The 23,911-nt window shown below is 49.6% G+C and overlaps 1 protein-coding gene across 2 annotated transcripts in view; it reads right to left on the minus strand.

Annotated features, from left to right (window-relative positions):
• abr (ABR activator of RhoGEF and GTPase) overlaps positions 1-23,911 on the minus strand; it is a 105,583-nt gene that overhangs the window by 22,652 nt on the left and 59,020 nt on the right. For both annotated transcript variants that reach the window (XM_084474457.1, XM_084474458.1), the window contains 4 exons: positions 23,815-23,911; positions 21,043-21,117; positions 15,158-15,255; positions 14,711-14,842 (listed from right to left, as the gene is read on the minus strand). The exon at positions 23,815-23,911 is cut by the window's right edge and continues 8 nt beyond it. In XM_084474457.1, the coding sequence (XP_084330583.1) occupies positions 14,711-14,842; positions 15,158-15,255; positions 21,043-21,117; positions 23,815-23,911 (402 nt within the window). The remainder of the gene's footprint in view (positions 1-14,710; positions 14,843-15,157; positions 15,256-21,042; positions 21,118-23,814) is intronic.

A 23,911-nucleotide genomic window follows, 5' to 3' on the forward strand; every position in this document is an offset into this window, starting at 1 on the left:
GATCACCAATGAAACGGCCGCTAAACCCAATCAGTGGAAGGTCGACACCCCATCAGAAGGTGAATAAGCCATCGCTGAGACCCGCTGAGAAGTCATCTACCCACCGGTGGGGGAAATCAATGGTGACGCCCCCCGGCTATGGAGCCAGGGATTCGGGGGGGGGGCGTGGTGTGTGGGTCTTGCAGGGGTGACGGAGCAGCTTTGACGTACAGAAGCACAAACAAACATTTTGCAGGACGGAACCCACCGTCCACCGCTGGCATGAGCCCAGCAGATTGGTAGCTACTCCGGCCGTCTCCACACACACACACACACACACACACACACACACACACACACACACACACACACACACACACACACACACACACACACACACACACACACACACACACACACACACACACACACACACCCTTTCTCTCGCTGCGTCTCTGGTGTTATTGCCCTGCTCCTCCGTTCCTCTCCCCTCTCCCCTCCTTCCCTTTCAGCCCCGTGGATGAAGAGGTGGAATTGCAAAGCAAACGGCAGCGCTGTTTACGATGGAGGATCGATGGGGAGCAGCTAATGGGGGGATTAGCGATGAGACAGCAGCGAGGGGCTGCTCTTTGTCTCCTGCGGTGCTGTGCTGGTTATACTCAAAGGGGCCCCCGGGGTTGGCCGGTGTCTGACCCGGCCTGATCCCAGAGCTCGGCATCAAAACAAGCGTTAGAGTATACAGGGAAAGGTAGGCAGGTGTGGAGGTGTCGGGAAAACAACTTGAGGAGAGCAACGAGACGAAAGCACTGCGGCGGACGAAACACTAAAACACCTTTTTCGGGGGCGGCATGAAGATGACTCACCTTGGCGATTATGTCATTCTAAACACTTTGGAAATCAAAGCCATTTAGGCCCCGCCGTAGCCACGGCCCGCCTCGCTCAAAGACTCCCACTCGGTTCTTTGAAGGTAGAACTGCGCTTGGCTTCGGCTGTCTCACACCCCCGCTACATCAACGTATCCGTGTCCTGTAGGGGACCTGTTTTTTTTTTTTTTATATATGTGGCGGTTTTAACGTTAGTCAGAAGAATTCAGGACGGGGGGGGTTATGCAACAAACAGCTTTGGGCAAAAAAAAAGGTGCACAGATAAGCTTCTGTACAATGGACACTGTTAGAAGAAGCAGAACAAAACAAGACTATTGAACACTTCTGTTGTATGGGGTTCGTCTTCTTTGACATTAGCACAACTTTTTCCCTCAAGTGTAATGTCCATTTGAAAAGAAATGTACTCACTCGTACTTAATGGTTTAATGGAGTGGCCTACTTAACACTTAATGGCAGACAAATCCTGTTCCACCACTGGTGAGCGTCCACCTCTATGTGTGAAATGTTTTCACGTTTTGACAAGGCCCTTAAATGGAGAAGCGGTAAAAACTATAATGGCTGTTCTAGTGGGTTCAAGAGGTCCATCTGCCACTGACAAACGGAGGTCATGGCTTCTATTGGGTTCTGAAAGGAAAGAGCGACTTTCTTGTATTTCACATCATCTTGCTCTATCGAAAGCAAAATCTACCAAAACTGACATCCCTAGTCATGACACCAACAACACTGAATGAAAAGCAAAACACCAGAAAGGAAAAGCACTGCAGCATTAAGTTGTTTTCTACCTCACTCCACAGACAGCCGTTGCTGAATCCACTGTAGCATCTCAGAGGAAATGCGTGTTTGCAGAAGTTGACAACAACAGTTGCCCAGGGTAACCAGCTGCAGTGGCACAAGGAGTTGGAACCAAGCTGCAGTAGACGCTGCTCTGTTCATTACAAACACAAACAACTAGAAACGGGATCAGGCATCAGATCTGGACCGGCAGCCCTTGCAGGGCGGGAAGGGGCTTTCAGATGGTCACAGAAACCCCATAACACCAGCGGACAAGACGCTGTGTGCATGGGGCCCCCCCCGACAGGAAACGGACGGCCCTGAGAGAGGAAGTCATAACGCTGGATCAAAAAGCCTGTCATTGACACAAGCCTGCCATAGGAACTGCGTAATGTGAGGGAAAGTAATGGTCTTCAAAGTGTGCCCACGCTGATAACAGTCTTTTTGATGTGTGTCTGGAAAGGGTTTCTGGCCACATGGAGGGTATCACATTACACTTGGAACCGACCACAAGTCAGCAGTCGTCAGACTAATTAGTGCCGTTGCTGCTGTGTAGATACAGATGTAAGATACAGATGTAACATACACAACCTTTCCCACAGGCACCACCTCTGACCAGGGAAAGTGAAATACTCTACGATTTACACATTTGACAGAAATGGCTGTGGATCATAATTGTAGCGATGTATGGCTGGGTATCTACCATCAAAACCAAAAGAGTGGGGACTTTACAACGTGTTGAAGTTGTACCGGGGAAAATGAATTCTGACAATTTTCAGTCTGTCATCTTGGTTTTAGAGAACGAAAAGAAAATGTCAGTTGCTCTCCATTAAATCTTTGCAAAAAATAACTTAATTCCTTACAAATCAGAGGGGTTTGGTTTTAATAAACTGCAGCAGTACTGCAACACCCAGTGTCTGGCTGTGGATGTGGGAGTTCAGTTGAATCGTTTTTTTTTTTGTCCATACATCTGGAAATACTGGCATACTGTCATAAACACAGTGGCCCACACAGTCCGCTATATCAGCCCCCGCTGCAGTTACCATCGGCAACGGCCAGATTTATCTGAGCATTCTGAAACGTTTGGACTATGTTGCCGTGTCCTCGGAGGACTTTGGGACTAAATGATGATATATATGATAATGTCGTTTCCATGGAAGTTGTTAAGGAGTCGTGATGAACAGATTCCGTCTTGAGGATGGGCTAGTGAGTCCGGAGGGGCCGTGCCCCTCTGACTCACAGATAAACAGGGAGGACAACAGATCTCTCTGCAATCCTGCCGCATGTCTCGAGCTAATTCAGACCAATTTAAGACTTCAACAGATAAGACCTTTTATTTGTCCACTTTGTAGATACCAAGTGTATTACACCCATCTAGGTCCCTTAAGAATCACAGCACAAGCCCGCAGCACGCTGCACACTGGGATGTATTCGAGGAGTCATTTGTTATGGATATTTATTCCCCTTCTATCCTTCGGTAGATATTAATCTATTATTACTGCCCTTTCAAACTTTTTTTTCTTCTTTCTTTTAGCTCGGCAATTTAGCTGTCGGGAGAATGGAAATCTTGAAAGGTTAAAAGGGTGTATGGAAATTGACCGTTCCGTTTGGTTGGGATTGCTGAGCGATTGCAGCGTTTAAAGTGCTTCTTTTCCACCCCGTAGAATGGAGCCCCTGTGTCTTGGATTCAGGGTGTTTGATTAAATGCGGGGTTGAAGGCTCTGTTCACAACCAGATGAGGCATAAGAGCAATAGCACAATGCACTGTGCAACAGGGGCCAAGCAGACGAAGATCAGAAACCTCTATTCAGAATCCCCTCAGAAGTCAATGGAGACACAGGGGACGATAAAGTTAACTCTTGTAGTTCTAGTCACATATACTATGACATCATACTATACAATACATATTGTTCAATTATAGTGGTCCATTATAATCACAAGAATGAAAACCATCAGATTTTTCATGAAGAGACAGAAAATGGTCAGGATGGTCGGGATGTGTCTATATCTGACTACAATACCTATGGTAAGACAATTCAGAGGTTATTAAGAGGAAAAAATGTTGAGGCTGTTCATTTTCCTCCAAAATAAATACTTTCCGTATCTCTCGTTTCTCAAATGTAGCACTTGGAGCACTTTGTCTATTTGATGAATTGTACGTTCTATAAAAGCCTCAGCTAAATAAATGCAATGCAATACCAAAAGAAACAAAAAGCTCAAGGGGAAATAAAGGGACTACAGTTATAATGGAAGGCCTCAAGCCTCAACAACAACACAAAAAGAGGCTCAGCAACGTAACAAGATAATGTAACGGCGTTGGGCATCACAGGCCTCGCCGCGCTGCCTGCGTCCACACACCCACACCACCACCACCACCGACCGCAGCTGCTCCAGGAAGAGGCCAGTCCTCAAGCAGACCACTGTATGGCTACCACGTCTCTAATAACAACATGCAGAACCACAGGGGGTTGGGTCATGCCTTGCATCACACACACACACACACACACACACACACACACACACACACACACACACACACACACACACACACACACACACACACACACACACACACACACACACACACACACACACACACACACACACCTCTCCCTTTGCTAGCCCCATGTGGAAGAAATCACAGTCACTGTAGGATAAACAATAGGAGGGTAGAGGCGGAGGAGGCCATGTCAAGCAACCAGGCCTTGGGCAAACTCCTGGACTGGTTGGGCCCGTCATGGGCTGCCCTAGTGGGAGTTCTGGTAATGGTGGTGGGGGGTAGAGAAGGAGGGAGGGATAGAAAATAAGAGGACTAGAGGAGATATAGTGGGTGAGAGTTGGTTCTGGTTCTGATGATCTCAGATGAGGAAAGTGAAGCGCCATCTTCCCTGCACCACACACACACACACACACACACACACACACACACACACACACACACACACACACACACACACACACACACACACACACACACACACACACACACACACACACACATGAGTGGAGACCAAAGGGAGAGGTCTTGAAGGAGAGCTGCCTCTGGGGCGTGGGACATGGTCTGCAATCAGTTGGTTCCCCCTGTGGCCCCAGGCCAACGGATATAGTGAACTTCTGAGGTTGTTCAAATGTCAGCCTCTGGCTGCTCTGGACACCACCATCGCAAGTCTGCTGCCTTTGAGTGAAAGGTAACAACATTACCTGTAAGCTGCTAGAAGGATACGCCGGAAAATCTATGAAATGTTTTCTTTCAGCAGCAGAAGCACAAGAGGTGCCCGGCAAGTCTGTGCACGCTCTCAGTCTGTGCACGGTGTGTGTGTGTGTGTGTGTGTGTGTGTGTGTGTGTGTGTGTGTGTGTGTGTGTACTGGTCACACACCAGCGATCCACAGATCTGGAAGCCTCACGCCGAGAGGGGCCGGGGCAGAGCCCACAGAACCACGCGCGTCATGGCGACAGAGAAGAGGTGAAGAGTGTGAAATGAGAATCAGTTGATTGGTCAGCCGGGGATGACGAAAGAATTACGGTGAAAAAATGAATTCCAAAAAGTTGAGTTATCCGCCATCACAGCCCCTCTCCGCCACATCTCTCTTTGATTCGGCGAGAAAGAATAATCGATTCGATTCCAACTTCTCTTTGCAGTTAAAATTGAATCCATTGTTTGGCTTGAGCCTTTCATAAAGGCACACTTGTATGCTACCAAGTAACAAAAGGAGTGGTAAAATATAGACTTGAGCGTGGGCCGCGCAGGAACACGAGGGCAAGGCCACGGCCAGAGAGGGAGCTAATGTAGCAGAGGAGGAGGGAGCGGAGATGAAAGAGCGAACAAGTGATTAGGGAGCGAAAAACCTAAAACGGACGATGTGAGATTACACAAGACACAGAGAGAGAGACAGCGAGGCCTCTTCTTTGTTCCTTCCACACCGCGAGAGGCGAGCTGCAAGCTGCAGCAGCAGCAGCAGAGGATGACTTTGAGATCTGGCGTCATCATGCTTTTTGGCAGAATAGGGAGCTTTTTTTTTCTTTCCAAACGAATGGAAATAATAATTAAATTTTCATACAGAATCCAAGTCGTCTGGATTTTTCTCGTTCAACAATGGGCTACATAAGAGGAAGTCCTCCACACATCCTGGGCGATAAGGGGGGGGGGCGAGGAGCCCTCGTCCGTCTCGGGGTCTAATCTAATTCGGGGGGTAGATGATACAGCTTGGTGCCTCCGTACCAGTGCCACAGTGGGGAAAAATGTCTTTGTACCGGACGACCTTTACGAAACACTTTGAAACTATTTCCAACCGTCTAGCTCTACACGAAGACAAGGGACACTTGTCCTTGTGTGCGGTGGGGCCCTCTCTCTGCCCCTTTGTTTTCCATTTACTCCACTGCATCACATATTTGGCCACCGTCTGTTACTCTCTCTCTCTCCCTCTCCCTCTCCCTCTCTCTGCAGCTGTGCAGCATGTGGCGCTCCACAGCAGCAGCAGATCTCGGCTACATCTGCTGTCAGTCCTCCAGCACTCCTCCACTGGATGGCTGATTATGTAACACAGTAATGAAGAGCCATCAGCCCGGCCGCCCGGCCTACCCCACCAATCATCTCTGACACACACACACACAGTATAAGCTGCTGCTGTGTGCTTATGTGAGTGAGTGAGAGAGAGAACCAGAAAATATAATGTAAAATAAGTAAATATAAAAATATATACAGATTCTTTGTTATGGCATACGAGCTCAGTGATTCTTCTTCTGCGCCACCCCTCTTCAGTGTCACCGTGTGGCTTTGTCAAAACACATTTCCGGAAGTTCTCACTCCTCGTCTGCCGTCACCAGAAACACCCGAGTCAAGAGGAACGGACCAGAGATCACAGACACGGACATAGATCACACACACAGGAAGACAGATGCTCATCAAGTGAGACTCTGTTCTGTCTGTGAGTCACACACAGAGTCATGAGGTCACGTCCACCCTCAAAGTAAAGACGCGTTCTCGCCGTACCTTCAGATACGTATAGGTGTGTGCCCGGTACAGAAACCCTTGTTCCTTGAGGTAAGCCGTTCACATGGGGAGGGTTTCAGGGTGTGTTCAGGTAGTAGAGGCTGACGTCTCCCCCCCCCCCCCCCCCCCCGTGTGTGCATGATTTTAGCAGCAGGGTGTGCCGTGCACCGCACACACTACAAAGAAATCTGCCAAACGAGCGCCACCGGGATCAAGCAGGCTTCCTCCTGCGTTCCCATTCAGATCCACCCAGTACCAAACAAAAACAGAACCAAACGCTGCTCTGTGCGAGCGGGAATGAGCTTCGACACATGAGACACGAACACAAGGGGGGAGTAAGGGGAGAGTAACGACTTCATAACATGGTGGTGGGGAGTCGGCGGGGGGGGGTTTGAGTTAGCAGCAATATCACTCCATGGTAGCGGGATTCTTTGAAAGCTGTAATGCACACAACGTTCAGTCACACACACACACACAGTCAAACACGCACACACACACACACACACACACACACACACACACAGTCAAACACACACACACACACACACAAAACTGGCAGAAACAAAGTAATGAACCAGGATGTTAGTGATGAGTTATTGATGTCATTTGCATTGGGATACCCATTAGAGTGCGTGTGTGTGTGTGTGTGTGTGGGGGGGGGGGGGGTGGGGCATGTTTGTGTGAGCATGTGTATGTGAGCGAGTGTGTGTGAGTGTGTGTCCCCAGGGAGTGTGAAAACATGACAGACTGCAGCTGTTAATGTAGAGGGGCCACAACATGATAGATGAGAATATCCTTAGGACCAATTTATATTCATATAGACATGAACACAAAGGGACACACGACAGACCACAGACATAGGCATGCACGTGCATGTGCACACACGCACGCACGCACACACACACACACACACACACACAGGGCGAGAACAAAGAAGGCAACGTTCCATGGAGTCACTGAGTCCCTTTGTAAATTCTACAACAAATACGCCTAACTTTCAGAAGAAGAAGAAAGACCCGTCAAACACAAAAATGAAACAGAGATATAGGACGAAAAATCATTCAGTTCTGAATATTAGGAATTCTCTGTCCTCAGGCATGACATTAAAGATCCAGCTGTTTCAATAGAAGACCGTTGATCCATGTTGTGAACAAGGGAACACAATATGCTTGGTTTGAAGAAATCGATGAGAAGTCATCTCACAAGTCTCCTCGTCAAGTCTCCTCGTCAAGTCTCCTCCTCAAGTATCAACACCAATCCCATTACTCTCCCCTTAACGAGAACACTTGCTTTGAGTTCCCTCCATAGTCAAGTCCCCTAAGTCCCCTTTCCCTATTAAATGGGACACCAGTATAATTCATATTATGCAAATTAGCGTAACAAACGTGCTCCCCTACATCACGCGCAGCATCGACGTGTCTACACTACGGGAAGAAGCCTGCTACTATTTTCATTCGCGTTTCAAAATGTGAACCTTGTGTCGAAAATAAGACGACCTACACATTCAGATTGTATAGTTAAATAATTGAACATAATCATAATGTATAACTGTTTGAGATACATGGGAAAATTGCCGCTTGCTGAGTTTGAAAGTTATCCTGGGTAATTTGTGATACTCCCTTAGCTGCAAGTGAGGTACCGAGCTGGCTAGCTGCCAAGGGATGATTTTAAGGGAAAATAGGCCCTCCCTCTTGCTCCCTAAGCGCACATTCTAGGGCTAGGGGAAGTAATGGGACGGGGCCCGAGTCTCCTCACAAAGTCTCCTCCTCAAGTCTAACCCATCAACTCTCCTCATAATGTCTCCTCACCAAGTCTCCTCCTCAAGTCTAACCCATCAACTCTTCTCATAATGTCTCCTGCTCAAGTCTCCTCACCAAGTCTCCTCCTCAAGTCTCCTCACAAAGTCTCCTCACCAAGTCTCCTCACCAAGTCTCCTCCTCAAGTCTCCTCCTCAAGTCTCCTCCTCAACTCTCCTCACCAACTCTCCTCCTCAAGTCTCCTCCTCAAGTCTCCTCCTCAAGTCTCCTCCTAATGTCTCCTCCTAATTGATGATCACAATCTCGGGGTCTCCAGTGAAGGTACTGACGAGCACGCGGTGGCGGGCTCAGAGGCCTCTGACCTGCTGGTGTCAGCGCGGCCCGTCCTCCCGTCCCGGCCCCACGACGCCCTTCCCGCCGTGCCCTGACACGGCCCCGTTCTCCTCGCTAAAAACATGACCTTTTCTCCCGGAAAGCCTTCAAACCATCTCAAAATGTCAAACTCTCCATACCACCACCTTTTCACCGGACGCCTGTCCGCCCCCGGAATGTACGTGTGCGTGCGCACGTGTGTGCGCGCGCACGTGTGTGCGCGCGTGTGTGTGTGTCTGCCTGCTTCCATGTGTGTTGACTTGATGGATTTTTACAACAGTTTCTTAAGAGGGAAAGGCTTCCGAACGCCGGCCGCCCCGACGTTTACAAGCCCCTCTTGCCATGGCTAGCCAGCAGCACCGTTTGGCTAATGTGTGCCAGGAACACGGGCCGTTAGCGCACTCCCCCGCCTCCATTATCCCCCCCCCGACCACCACACTTGCGCGGCGTTGACAGCGGTCCTACGACCCCCCTTCCACAAATAAAAGCGGTCCGGTTTCCCTCAACTGGAAAGAGCCAGGGCATTAACGGGGCTGGGGGCCGGGCCCTCCGCTTCCACCGGGGCCACAAATGCATGCACTTAAGGTAAGAAGCCTTTGATGAAAAGTTGTCGGTCAAATCTATTTTTTTTTTTTTAATCAGTGAGACTTGGTACTGGGTTCAAGGCCCCGTCGTCCTGGGCCTATGCTGGAGCCTGGTGGCCTCACCCCCCACCTGCTCCTCAGGCCTCACCCCCAACCTGCTCCTCAGGCCTCACCCCCCACCTGCTCCTCGATCTGCCACCAGTCTGACTTCACTGTGTGTGGTCACTGTGTTGGCTGTTCTCGCTTTGGGAAAAAAAAGCTAAATGACTCAATGCTAAATAATGAATCAAATCAAATAAATAAATGAAATAAAGCAAACCCTGAGTATGAGAGGAGGAGGAAGGTGGTGGTGGGCGGGGGGGGGGGGCGAGAGAGAGAGAGATAGCAAGAGTGAGAGAGAGGGCGGGAGAGAGAGAGAGAGAGAGAGAGAGAGAGAGAGAGAGAGAGAGAGAGAGTGAGAGAGAGAGAGAGAGAGAGAGAGAGAGAGAGAGAGAGAGAGAGAGAGAGAGAGAGAGAGAGAGAAAAGAAAATCCTCCTACACAGTTATATACCTTGAAGGTAAGACAAAGTGTTCCGGTAAGGTGCATGAAAGACAATCTCGCACGCCCAGATAAGATAAGGGAGAGTGTGAGGAATGAAAGAGCATGAAGTGAAAGTCTGAGATTCTGCGGTGGGGGGGGGGGGATGGGTTGGGGGTGGCCGGGGGGGGGGTCTGTAGTCGGGTGACGCAGATGAAAGCGTCAGCCGCTGAGGGAGATGCATTTCAGGAGCACGAATCAAGAGGAGGGTGCGCAACCGCCCGTCGTTGCGTAACGCCCATACAGAAGACGACAAGTACTCCACCACGGCCGGGGGGGGGGGGGTCACGTCGGGGTCACGGCAGAGCAGCACCCCCATAGCGCCTGACGTCAGGAGAGATGTGAGGTGTTGTGTTGTGTTGTGCCAGGCGATTCGTTCTGCGAGCATCACTGCCAGCCTCGCTGGGACAGTGTTCTCGTCCGCCATGCCCGACACAAAACACAGCCGGCTCTGGCTGCTCCCCCCCACCCCCCCCCCCACCCCCGAGACGTCGCTCTGGTGATTGTGTTTGTGAGCACCGGGGTAGGGAGGACCGTGGCTCGGGGGGGGGTCGTGTTGGACGTGGTTTTAAAGTCTACTGCCTGTCCCGGAGCCCAAACAGTGTCAATAATAACAGTGCGAGGGTCTTGTTGTCGGGTCGATCGTCGGGTCATTTAGGTCACGCCTCGTGTAAAAACTGATACTCTGCTAAACGCCGGCGGCGACCGCGGCGGCAGAGGACGCGTTCAACGGACGTCGTTTGAGTGATGATTGCGATTGAGCATCCGTGGCGCTGTGAGAAGAATCCATTGGTGTTGGTCAGGGTGAGAGACTCGTACTGTGGGATTAGTGAAGTGACTCTCAGAGGTCAGAGGTCATCTCCTGAGGGGATGAGGTTGGAGAGGGTGACCTTTATCCCCCTCGCCTTCCAGCAGTACACCTCCAATGATTCTGCTTATGTGCCTCTTCCTCTCGGTGGGCATGTTCACGTGTGTGATATATGTGGAGCGCGCGCGCGCACACACACACGCGCACACGCACACACCAGAGCAAACCGAAAAAGAAACAGCTGCCTGGGCTAAGCTCCCATGAAGCGGGCAAATGCAATACTTGGAAGGACCGTTTAAAAACAGAACACAGACGGAATGAGAATGTCAACAACGATCCTCGTTTTATCTTCACACTGCCAAACATTCTGTTGGACTAAGTGCCACGACGTTCACGTTAAACAAACATGTTGACGTCGAGCCCGCATCGAAAGCATTACAAGACGGGCCCCGACCGCCATCCAACAATGTGGCGCAACTCACAGGTCTCAACACCTCGGAACTGGACCCTGCTTGGATATCAGCTTTCTCCTGTGAGCAGAGTGGAGCACCAACCATGGGGGCCAGAACAACATCAACAGAAAAGACTGCCTTCCAGTCTGCCATGCCCATTTAAGGTCATTTGGTATTTCAAGGGCTTGTTAAATAAATGAGAGGGTCTCTGGGGAGCTAAGCCAAACATCCCATGCTCCTTCCCAGCCCACAGGCCCGACCAGCAGAGGAGTGCAGGGCAGCTCCAGAGGCCGCGGCGCTGCAGTGGAGCCCTGTCGCTGGGACCGAGACGTGCAGAGGAAACCTAAAACCACCGGAGGAGATGGAGGATTGGCACAACTTTGGCACAACTTTAATATGTGCACACTTTGATTGTTGTTCGATATGTATTGAAACATGTTTCAGTACTCGCTGCAAGTGCAGGCGATTAACAAGTGATTGATTTTTTGCACGAATTGGATGTTGTTTCGTTATTTATTGCCATGTGGCTCTGTGATCCGTTGGAAATGGTGCTTATGAGTTTTGCATTTAAGATGAATCACTTTGAAATCATGTCTTGAATTCCACTTTGCGTTCCTCTCTCCCTCAACTCCTTGAGATATTGGTTCCAGAGTGCCTCCGGATACAGGGCCGCCTAAACAATCAATCAATCAAACATTCCATCAAACAACCACGAACCGACCCGACGGTCTCTGTGATGAGGAGCTACAGAGCGACAAACCGACGTCCCCACAGCCGAGGAACGCATCCGCCTTATAGAGTGGACACGCACAGACAGATGCAAATGAAAACACAAGATCACCACACAAAGCCACCGTGAAAAATACATTCTCTTCATTTTAATTCCTCTCAAATCTCATTTTTTCCCCTCAACAAACCAAGCTACATAACATGTGGTGTGTGTGTATGTGTGTGTGTGTGTGTGCATGTTTGTGCGCACATGCACGGTTTTTTGTGTGTGAATGTTTGTGCACGGTTTTGTGCGTGTGCATGTACGTGTGTGTGTGTTCATAAGTACACGAGCACGTGTGTGTGTGTGAGCCAGCAAGCGGCGTGCCTGCATGCGTGTCCACGTGCGTGTGCCTTGTTTGTTTCTTGGTCGATGGTTATTGTTGGCTGGGAGTGGATGTTCCCAGCAGCAGCAGCAACAACAACCAGAAGAGCCAGCGGCAGAGCCCTGTCTCTGCCTGGCAGCCCTGCCCGTGAGCGTGGGTGCACGGCATTACCCTCCGCAGGCGCACTGTAATTATTACGTCTTATTAAGCCGGAAGGCTTGATCGGGCTGCCCACTCGTTCTCGACAAGAGCCAGGGAAATAAAAGGAGCAAATCACATTCAAGCACATGCGTGAGCCCGCAGCGGGCATTCTGGGTGCTCTCTGGTAAGCCGGGCTAATCTTAAAAAGGTGGGCGCCAACTCAATTAACCCAGGCGAGATAAAAGCCTGCATGTTGAACCACAGACAGGAGGGGAGACGGGACTTTGCGGGAACGTTAGGTTGGTTTTGGCGACGCAGCGAAGAAGAGTTGTTCATTATTTAATTAACCTTTTAATGAGGTTAGCGGGTAACTTGAGGTCAGTTACAGTTCACTTAGTGGTGCTCATCATCTCCTGAACATTTTGAAGAGAGAATGGCTTATTTACAAATATTAAAAAGACATTAATGGACTTGCAACTATAACAAGTCAACAAAGTGTAACCCGTTTCTTACAATACATATTATTTATATAAGTATGATGTTTATATCACGACAACTTTGATTTTATGAGCAAATCATGATGCAAGCTTTATTTGCATCCCTGGCCTGAACCCACCCGTGAAGCACTGAAAACGTTTTGCTTGTTCGACCGCACTGTGCAACGGCAAGGCAACGCGTCCCGATAGGCACTCTGGTGATGCAACGATGCCTCGAGTACATCCCCGCTCTACAGCCAGGAACGCTGCAGAGCCAAGTGCGCTAACATATCCATACATTCCTCAGCGGCTACGCATTGAGCTAGCTGATACCCCGGTTAAGAGATCACTGAGGGAGTTGGGGAGTTAGTTGGGGGGGGGGGGTCGTGGGTGAATGCAATCCACACTCTCTCCACAAAACAACCAAAGCTCTCTCCGCAGCCAGAACCCCCGAACACACTTAAGCTCTCTGCCTCACGGAGCTCCGGAGTGAGTGGAAGCAGAAGGTGACCCCGGGTCCTCCCTGGAGGAAGCCTGCCAGTCCCAGGGCAAAGAGCCAGCGTCAGCCAAGGGAGACGCAGCAGCAGCAGCAGCACGCGGTCCGGGGTTCCTGTAGCAAAATACCTCTTTGCTTTGTTTGTTTTGCTTTTTCCACACACGCACGCACGCACACACACACGATGCAGGCACGCGCACACACCAGAAACTTCAGGGTCGGGGACTGAAGAAAGGTACGTACTACAAAGCGTTTCCTTTGTTTGACGCCTGACTTTCTTTGAATTTTTTTTTTTTATAATAATACAAATAAATAAATAAGGACGGCTAAGTAATCCAATCTTGCCCCACTTTCTCTCTCTCTCTCTCTGTCTCTCTCAGGTTGTTTGAGAGGAGTTTTCTACTCCCATGGGGACCAGACACCTGCCTCTCTCCTATGCAAGACGTCATTCCAATGCAGGGAGCAGCACAACAACAAACAACAACAACAAACAGCAAACACTCAGCCAGAAAGCATTTGACTCATTTCAAATCTGTTGTATCATTATTCTCCTCCCAGTGGGGGGGGGGGGGGGGGGGGGGGTATGCATTTGCAAACAGGAGAAACAAAAATGGCGCAGAGGGAAGTAAAAAGTTCACGAGGATGCTGCCGCTAGGAGTTCAGCTCTGGCTGTGACTAAAGGGCATGACTCGACGGGGAAATACACAGAAATAAACTGCAGGCGCTTTAATTCATGGTCAGGGCAACGCAAGCTGACCCAGACTGAGGAGGCGGAGCTCAGGAGGCGGTTGGGAAACACTGATCTTGAGGGTAAAACGGCTTCAAACGACCAAAATAGCAGACTGAGAGGACTTGAGCAAATGACATCAGATGAACCGAAAATTGGAAAGGCACTGGTTCTTCATTCCGCCACGACAGATTGACGAGAGAGGCTATGTGCGTTCACTTATTTTTAGCCACAGCCACAGTCTCCAAAAAGGGGACTTTTTATGAGGACGTTGCTCACCATATAAGAACGGGCGGTAACCCCCTAACGTCAGGCCCCGTCTCCTGCAGACGGCCGAGCCCTGCCGTGTTGTCAGAAGCCACCACAAGGAAACCACTCCATGTGGGCTCGACAAGCAATTACCATGAGTCACATGTGCAGGCGAGGTGAATTCTCCTTAAATAACACAGAAGCCTTTCTGCAGACGCAGCTAAACATAGACGTAATGACGGCGGCCCGCCTGGCCCGCGTCCTTCGGTGATGGTCCGTTTGATCCGTGATGAAAACACAGTGGAGCCGCTGGGGGTGTGAGGGCCCACGGGGCCTCTCCCTCTCGCTCACCTGGACCTGGCCCTTGCCCATGATCTTGTCCACGATCTCGTTGTCGTCCTTGTTGATCTTGCTCTTGTCGTAGCACGTCTCGTAGCACAGGATCCGGAGGCACTGGGAGCCCTCCAGCTCGATCTCAAACTCCTGCAGGGGGACAGAGCGGTGGTGGTGGTGAGGAGGAGGAGGAGGAGGAGGAGGAGGAGAAAGGATGGATGGAGCAACATGGCACCAGTTTGCCGTAAAAGGCCCAGATTATTTCCATATCATTAGCTCATGAATCAGACATTATTAGCCTGTTACCTAAAAAGAAAAATGTAGATGCAAGAAGAGACTCAATGTAGTCAAAATATGCTGATTGGTTGAGATAAAACACCCCCTCTCTCCTTGATACATGATGATTATAAGGCTGAACAAATACAGGCGCAATAACAAGATCAAAACGTGGCGTTCTCGTCTGACCTCGTTCCACGTTGGCTCCGTGGTATCTCGGAACACCCGGGTCTTGGCCTTGCTCACAAAGTAGCCGTAGGAGTCCACCTCGAGCGTGCAGTAGAGATCTGGGGAGACACAGACGCCCACCGAGGGCAGCGTTACATCACACAGCGCAATCAGCAGATGGAAGATACAATGCGACTCCCTCCCCGTGTCACCCAGCGTGTGAGAGTTGTGTAATCGCTTTGTTTTATACACACAACGCTGAAGAAACTCTTGTTATTCTCAGACAATCTCAGACAAGTGAACTTGAATGACATCAAAGTGTAGTTTAGAAGTGTTTTTGTGCATCCCTAGATATGGATTTGAGTTTTCTTCAGAAGAGATTATTTTTTTGCATTTGCATACACAAGAATATAAATGAGAAAAAACAAGACTTCAAGAGGAATCCTAGTTTGCTTTGAGCTCATTGCCGGCTGTGACAAAAAGGGCATCACTAATTCCCCAAAACTCCAAGCACTTTAATTCTTCAAAGTCTTGCGCCTAGGCCTATCCCAACATCTCGCCTATGAGACAAATCAATGCGCTGGACACTATGTGTCAAGATCTCAGAACCACGATGAACTTACTTTCACATATAACCTCCAGGCATATTATACTGCTATATGATCCATGTCTGTTGATGATAATGACAACCTCTCCTGGCTGACAGTGATGAGTCTGTACAACTATTTTCATCGATCCCCATTGATCAATCCCCTTCGTTGAAACCATGTACATCTTTGATGGATCTATTCATATCTCCGATGACTGTATACTTCATAACCAATACCCCCGGAAAAGTCAATCCCACCGCGGTTCAGCGGACAAACGCATCCCCGGCCTGTATTGACATTCAGGTTTGTCCTGTCCACCACCTCAATCGCCTGTATGACCTTCAGCCTCCACACACACACACACAGACACACACACACACACACACACAGACACACACACACACACACACACACACACACACACACACACACACACACACACACACACACACAGTTCCACCAGCTCTAATAATGTGTTCATTTAAATGCTGTGGCACATGTCCTGCAGGACAAGCAGCCCTGTTGTGGTCCATGATGCGTCCACATGGTGCAGCCTGGGCGATTGTGTTCTCGGGGCCCCGGGTCTCTGGGGTCCAACCCTCCACTCTGACAGAATGATGGATGGATGTACTGCCCAACCCCCCTGACTGAGAGAGAGGACCGGACGACCTGCTTGTGTTTATGTGGTGGTTTCAAACACATTCGAGCACATGTACACACATTCAAGCGTGCACACACACACACACACAGACACACTAATGGATGCACACATACACAGGCGTGTGGACACACACACACACACGCAAGCGCATGTACGTACATACACACAAGCAAGCAAGCACATGTAGGTGTGCTCACAAACACACACACAAGCGCATGTACATATATACACAGGCACACACACACACACACACACACACACACACACACACACACACACACACACACACACACACACACACACACACACACACACACACACACACACACACACACACACACACACACACACACACACACACACGACGTCAGAACAGATCACATATACATACAGACGTGCACGCCTGAGCATCATAAAGGCGACCAGGCCTTCATGTAGCTTCACGGTACACTATGGCTGACTAGCGGGAACGTGGACGCAAGTAGCGGGGGATAATTACATAGGGGTTGAACAGTGGATAATGACACGCCACAGCATCCCCGCTCCATCTGGGCCCGGCTCGTTTTCCCCCTGTATCCTGGACTACTCTCGCCCAGAGAGAGATTAGCAGCGGCGGTATGCACACTCACTCAGCTGAGAAGTATTCACATATGTGTACGTATGGGAAATACATACACATGCATTTACAAGGGGAAGTGTGTAAGGTGTGGGGGTGGGGGGGGAGAAGAGATTTACTGCCTGATGATTGATTGGTAACCGGAAAAACATTCCTCAACAAACAAACAAACAGAGCAAGAAGCCATGTGTAGGATGGAGAAACTACAGATGCTTCCTCGCCGTGAGTTAGCGGGGCTGTTTAACGTACAGCCACTCTCTGATTCCTGGGGGGGGGTTAGGCAGGTCGCTCAGGGATTTAACCCGGAAACATCTCGGCTGTGAATCGAACCCCAACCATAACGACTACCATGCGGCTCCTATAGCTGTCATGTGCTTTGTAGTTAGAGGAATTTACAGTGCGGCCGGCGGGGTTGGGCTATCCCGATCAGGATTTAGAACCTCTCCAATTCTCTGGATGCCGAGGGTTTGGGTTCAGTCTGCGGAGATTCAGGACAGGTTGACGTCTCTGCAACCATCTCTAATGTATCTCTCTAATGCATGGACCTGGGCATGGAGATCTGCGGCTGAGCGTCTGTTTAGTCAAGCCCTCAGCGCCATCTGCCCTGAGATTTGTGAGCCTGGGAGAGAGAGGGAGCATATTTTTGGGAGATCTTTTTGTGTCCTGGGACCGGCGCCAATGGGGGCCTGGAGAAATGGGGCGGAGAAGAGGCCTGGATTTGTTTGGATTAGCTCTGGGAAGCTCATATTTATTGGCAGGTCAATCCCCCCAGCCCTAACTACATTATAAGGTGCATCCATTGGCTGCGAAGGCGCGACCAGCCCCTCAAACGCTTACGGGGCTAATGGAATCACCTCTGGTCTGGGCGGCTGTGTGTGTGTGTGTGTGTGTGTGTGTGTGTGTGTGTGTGTGTGTGTGTGTGTGTGTGTGTGTGTGTGTGTGTGTGTGTGTGTGTGTGTGTGTGTGTGTGTGTGTGTGTGTGTGTGTGTGTGTGTGTGAGAGAGGGGGGGTTGGCGGGGCGGGGACGGACGCCTGAGGTCGTGTTAACTGCCAGGTCAGACAGGGCCAGAGTGCAGCGGCGAGTCACTTTAACCAGCGTCACAACAATCCCGTCTCAGTGTCTTAAGGGACGATGTGTGCAGACCAGCGTAGGATCCCTTATCTCTTGGCTTTGAACGCCCGCCGCTGTTGGCTCGTTTTGTTATTGAGACGGTTTTATTTATCATTTATAAACATGTGGGAACAGAGATATGTGGCCGACAAAAAAAGTGAATTCCTGGTGGTGGGTTTCGTGAAGGAAGAAAGAAGAGGGAGAATGGTATAATCTAATTATTCTTAAATGATAACACTTGAAAAATGAAGGTCTGTATTTTTTCGCAGTGGCATTTTCCGATTGGTACCCACGCTAGGCTAGAGTTACACACATTCTACTGTGAGCCACGCAGACATGTGGACATGTGTGTGTCATCCATGTGTAGTTTCATTATTAATGATCATTTGAGTCCAACTTGGATCTTAATAAAGTGTCACAAACTCCCTGAGTCCGAGTTGATTACCAACAAATCCCCCATATCCTCTGCTAGTTTGGAGGTTTGTGTGGAGGGTGTTCATTAAGGGTGGCTGAGTTTTTTTCAATTTATTGTCGCGTGATAAGAATATAAAGCTGGTTGTTTGGTCTGCTGCTCACGTTATCATTTTTGCTTTGATTAATTTTCTGCAGTGTGTTTACAGCATGAGGTTGATGAAGTGCATGACTAATCATAGCCTAGACAATTATTTATTTCTCTCCGTCTGTATGTCTGTCGCTCTTGCGGTCTTCCATCTGCCTTCCCACGCACACACACGCACATGCACACGCACACGCACACGCACACACACACACACAGAGAAAAATGTCCCAACCTGCTTCAACCACCAAATCACATCAAAGTCTCAATCATTCTCCTTCAGATACAGATAGCCACATCGGCAATATTCATGTCTTCGTTCAGAGAAAAATGCTGAAATCTGACATATTTAACAGTTTCTAACCGCTGCGGTATGATTGTAACCCTTCCTGTATGATTGTGTGTGTGTGCATGCGTGTGCGTGCGTCTGTGTGTTCGACTCCATGGGTCCTATGGGAGATGCGAGGCTCCCAGCCTTCTCTCCCTCTCTCAGTGACCCACTTTAGCTCCTTTGCCCTGGGTGGAATACTGCTTCTCTACCAGGGTTGGGGGTTGGAGATCTATGTGACAGATTTGCGACGCAGCCTCAAGAGTACTTTCTTATACACTTCATATAATTATGCTTAGGAGACAAACAAGTGGGTTGTCTCTTTGGGAGCGCCTCGTCGGGATCACAATCACAACCCTGTTTAAGGGCGGCCGCCTTCAGCCGTCTTAATGAAGATGTGATTTGATTTTGTGGCACAAATGTACAGTACATTCTGTTACACATGTACGCAGACACCACCCGAGTGTATTGTTCATATACAATTGGGAATTGGGGATAAAATCAGGCATTGAATCGCACTGTACAACAGCTGTGACTTAACACTAAGCGCATATATTACTGTATTTAGTTTAGTGCTATATACTACTATTATTTATATTTTATATTATTATCGAAATTAACATTTACTTATCCCAAAAATAAAATGAAATCAAACTAAATGATATTTAAAAGAAGGATAAGAAATATCTGCGCAAAATGGAACATTTATCCAATTGTTCAAAATAGATATATCTCTGTATCAATATCCTCACCGTTTTCTTTTTTCCCTAAATGACAGCTATTCCCTTTTACAGCCAGGTGTTCCACGGCAGAGACACACAGGTCTACTGGTGTGTCCCCGCAATGTGACCAGTGACACCTCAACAGAGAAACCCCTGATCCTCCTCAGGTCACCAACACACACACACACACACACACACACACACCCCCCTTCGCGCTCCGCTGCCCGCCACGACCTGGCCACGGGTACCGCTGTCTCCATGGTAACCACTAACTTCAAACTGTGACAGTCCATCCCCTCAACCGTCACACACACACACACACACACACACACACACACACACACACACACACACACACACACACACACACACACACACACACACACACACACACACACACACACACACACACACTACAAAAACACAAACATACACTTTCACTTTTCCATCACTTTTAAGCCCTCTTGCGCCCTCTCCGCTCTGTCGGTGATCAAAGGCTTCCCGAGCCCATAGCTTTTCAATCCATTACACAGGAAGCTCAAGCTGCTCGCCTGGCTGTCTTCAACCAAAAGGCGCTTGTGTGGTTACTCGGGAAATCACATTGCTTTCTCTCTCCCTCCCTCGCTCGCTCGCTCTTTGTCTCTCACTCAGATATTCCAACGGGTGATTGTGTAACGGGGTGCATGATGTAGTTTAGTGCCAGCTGTCCACCGCCGATTCGCCAGAGCCAGCCTAGAGGACGTTCATGCCAAACCAATGTCCTCGCACTAACACACACACACACACACACATTACCCATTGTGCTTTGTGTGTGTGTGTGTGTGTGTGTGTGTGTATACTAGGACTTTTCTTGGCAAACCGAGTCTGCATTAGTCAAGGGATGCCTGGCTGGCTGCAGGTTCCTCTGCTCCCCCCAGTCCTGTGCCTGGGTCTCTGGGCCTGTGTCAGTACCCCCTCCTCCCTCTGGTGGAACAATTTCTGTTGTGTGGCTCCATGATGGTGGAAGAAAACAGCAGCTGACGATTGTGTCAAGAACAGCGAGTGACCAGGGGAGTGTGAGTGCGTGTGCGTGTGTGTGTGTGCAAGAGAGAGAAAGAAGGAAAGAAAGAGTTGAAGACAGAAAGGGGGGGGAAGACAGATATATAGACCGAGATAGACCGAGTGAGAGAGAGGGTGGGATAAAGAGAGACGGATTCAGAAAGTGGAGGAAAGACAGAAATATAGATAGACTGAGCGTGAGAGAGACAGAGGAAGTGATACAGCGAGAGAGAGAGAGAGAGACGGGGAGGGAAAGAGGTTGGAGAAAGACGTGGTGTACATACTTGCAGACTCCTTGAAGCCCTGTGCCGAGTGGACGATCACGTGGAGGAAACCATAGAGACCGGGGGTCTCCTCGTCTGAAACACAACACAGAGAAGCAACATGTTGAACCTGGGACCTCTCTGGGGCCAGGAAGCACACGTCCTGTTGAACCAATTAGCAGCATTAGGTCAGCTCCACCTGATGCCTGGGTTTGGTTTGACTACAAAGCGTGGCTCAAGAAATACTCAACCACACAATAGCATGATTTTATTTTCTTTTACAGTCAATTAGTGAATGCAATTAGTGGCCATAAGTGGTATTTCAACGAGTGAACGGGGAAGAGGTTTGACAACCCAAACATGCTTACACAAACTGAACAGAAAATCACATGAATTGATCTATCCACGTTTGACACATGCCTGGGAAGAATTTTAAACATCAGGAAAAAACTTAATTCCTTGCCAAGCGGGTGGTCTCCAACAGAGTTCCCCCACTACCGAGGTCAACCATATCTTTATCATCTTGTCCAATAGGCTTCTGTGCTGGCTGCCTTGAACAACCAATCGCCAAGTCAGATTGGATCAACTACTAGAGCCTTCCCAGTATCAAAAGCGGCTCTGTCGCAGTGCTCTTGTTGATACAAATATGGCCGCCTTGGAGAAAGTCAACAATCAGATCTGTCAAGACATAACATGTGGACCTCTGGCTGGAGACCTGTGTGTGTATGTGTGTGTGTGTGTGTGTGTGTGTGTGTGTGTGTGTGTGTACACATTATACACACAGAAGAAGGACCATTCTCCTTTGCAGGATTAGGCTAGAGGCCCATGAAGCCTGGGCGTTTCCTGGTTAATCAACCAAAAGGTGAACCTCTGAGCGGGGTCTGTTCTGGGGCTCATCGGCAGGTCACTAGTGAGCCCCCACCCTGAGGGGGCAGTGCGCCGTGTTTGAAAAGCGGCAGAAGGGAGAAGGAGGCGACAAGGCGTCAAAGATCTTCAGGTAGAAAGACGAATACCGTTCAACAACCGGCCTCCAAAGCTCAGAGCGAGAGGTCAACCGAGAACTCGTGCTATTGGCCTTGTACACAGTGAAGTCACATCGCAACCACCGCCTCCCTTTCGGAACTATGTGAGCATATTGAATAATTGGTAGTAATGATTTGGCCACAGTTATTCACTAATCATGAAAGGATTTGTCTTCATGGTGTGTCCCTGTTGTGTGGCACAACAAAATGTTGATTCGCTTAGGTTACAGTATATTTACGTTCATTTAGGATAATATAATTTAGGATTTAACAGTACTGCAACTCTCTGGCGTGTTTCACCAACCAGAAACCCCCATGATGCACTCTGATATACAAGCCCAATCAAGGGTATGAAGTGCATATTTTTAGATTGGCCCCCAAAAAAACAACTAAAAATGGCCGCAGCAGGGGGGCCCTCGTTCCACCAGCCATTGTCTAAATCTATGAGAAGCAAAAAAAACTAAGACCCAAGTCACATTCTTCAGACAGCTGGTCTTCATTTCAGCCCCTGCTGCACTCCTGTATCTCATGACACGGTGTGTTTGTGTATCGCTGCACATGCACATACACATGGACACACACACACACACACACACACACACACACACACACACACACACACGGACACACATTGCAAGACATGGGGTCTAAGCTTTGTTAAACCACACTGGGCGCTCTGCTGCCCCGAGGGAAGAGGGAAAATAATTAACAATGAACTTGACTTGTTTTCATCTCGCATATCTGGCGTAGCGGGAGAGGGGCCCGAGGGGCTTCAGGGAGGGAGGACAGGGCCCGCGGGGCCCCCCCCTGGACACCAGCGCTCTCTCCATCAGTGGGACAAAGAGAATGGTTAAAACGGCAGGGTTTTGTTTTTTAATGTGAAAGGGAAAATAAACCGTACTTCAAACCGAGAGCAGAAAACCCAAACAGGAAGAACATCAAAGTGTCTCCTGAGTGATCGGAGAACGCTTCCCTCTCGGTACGTCGCATCCTTCGCTCCCAAAACATTTGTGTGCATGTGTCCATGTGTGTGTGTGTGTGTGTATGTGTCCATGTGTGTGTATCCATGTGTGTATGTATGTGTATCCATGTGTGTGTGTTCATGTGTGTGTGTCCGTGTGTCCGTGTGTGTGTGTCCGTGTGTCCGTGTCCGTGTGTGTGATCCTATTCATTTGTACCCCTCTTCCTCTCCTCCGCCCTGTGTGTCCTCGCGGGCCGATCTCAGAGTAGGTCATCCAGATGGTTTTAATGTCACCTGGCGGAGAACTAAGGGCACGGCGTGGGGGGGGGTTGATGGAGCAGTGGTGGAGGAGTGGCTCTGGCACTACAAAACAAACGCACCCAGGGCCTGATCCGGGTCCAGCATCCACACGCAGAAACACACAGCGGGGCCACGGCATGGGGCCGATGGAAAGCCACAAGGAAACCAGAACCATATTGTAGCCTAGATCGCTCTCGGGCCAGCTCTCCCACTCTCTCTCTCTCTCTCTCTCACTGTCGCTCTCTCTCATTTTATTTCTCTGTCATTGTCTCTCTCGCTCGCTCGCTCTCTCTGTCTCTCTCTCTATCTCTCTCTCCCCTTATTGTCTCTCTCCCTCTCATTCAGATCATTGTCTCCTTGCGTTGGCGGACTGTAATAGGCCCTTGTGTTCGACTCAGGGGACCGGAAGTGAGGCACACGGGTGCCAGACAAAGCGGGGGGGGGGGGGGGGGGGGGGGGGGAGAAGCGGACGCGGGGGGGGGCCGCGCTGAGCAGCGGGTTGCCTCCTACCGTCTTTGTAGCTGGTGACGGGAATGTTGTGCACGGTGCGCAGCTTGAAGCAGGAGCTGGTGAGGACCTGCAGCTCCACCGAGCTCAGCACGCACGA

Source organism: Micromesistius poutassou, assembly GCF_964030765.1.
Source record: "Micromesistius poutassou genome assembly, chromosome: 10".
NCBI lineage: Eukaryota > Metazoa > Chordata > Actinopteri > Gadiformes > Gadidae > Micromesistius > Micromesistius poutassou.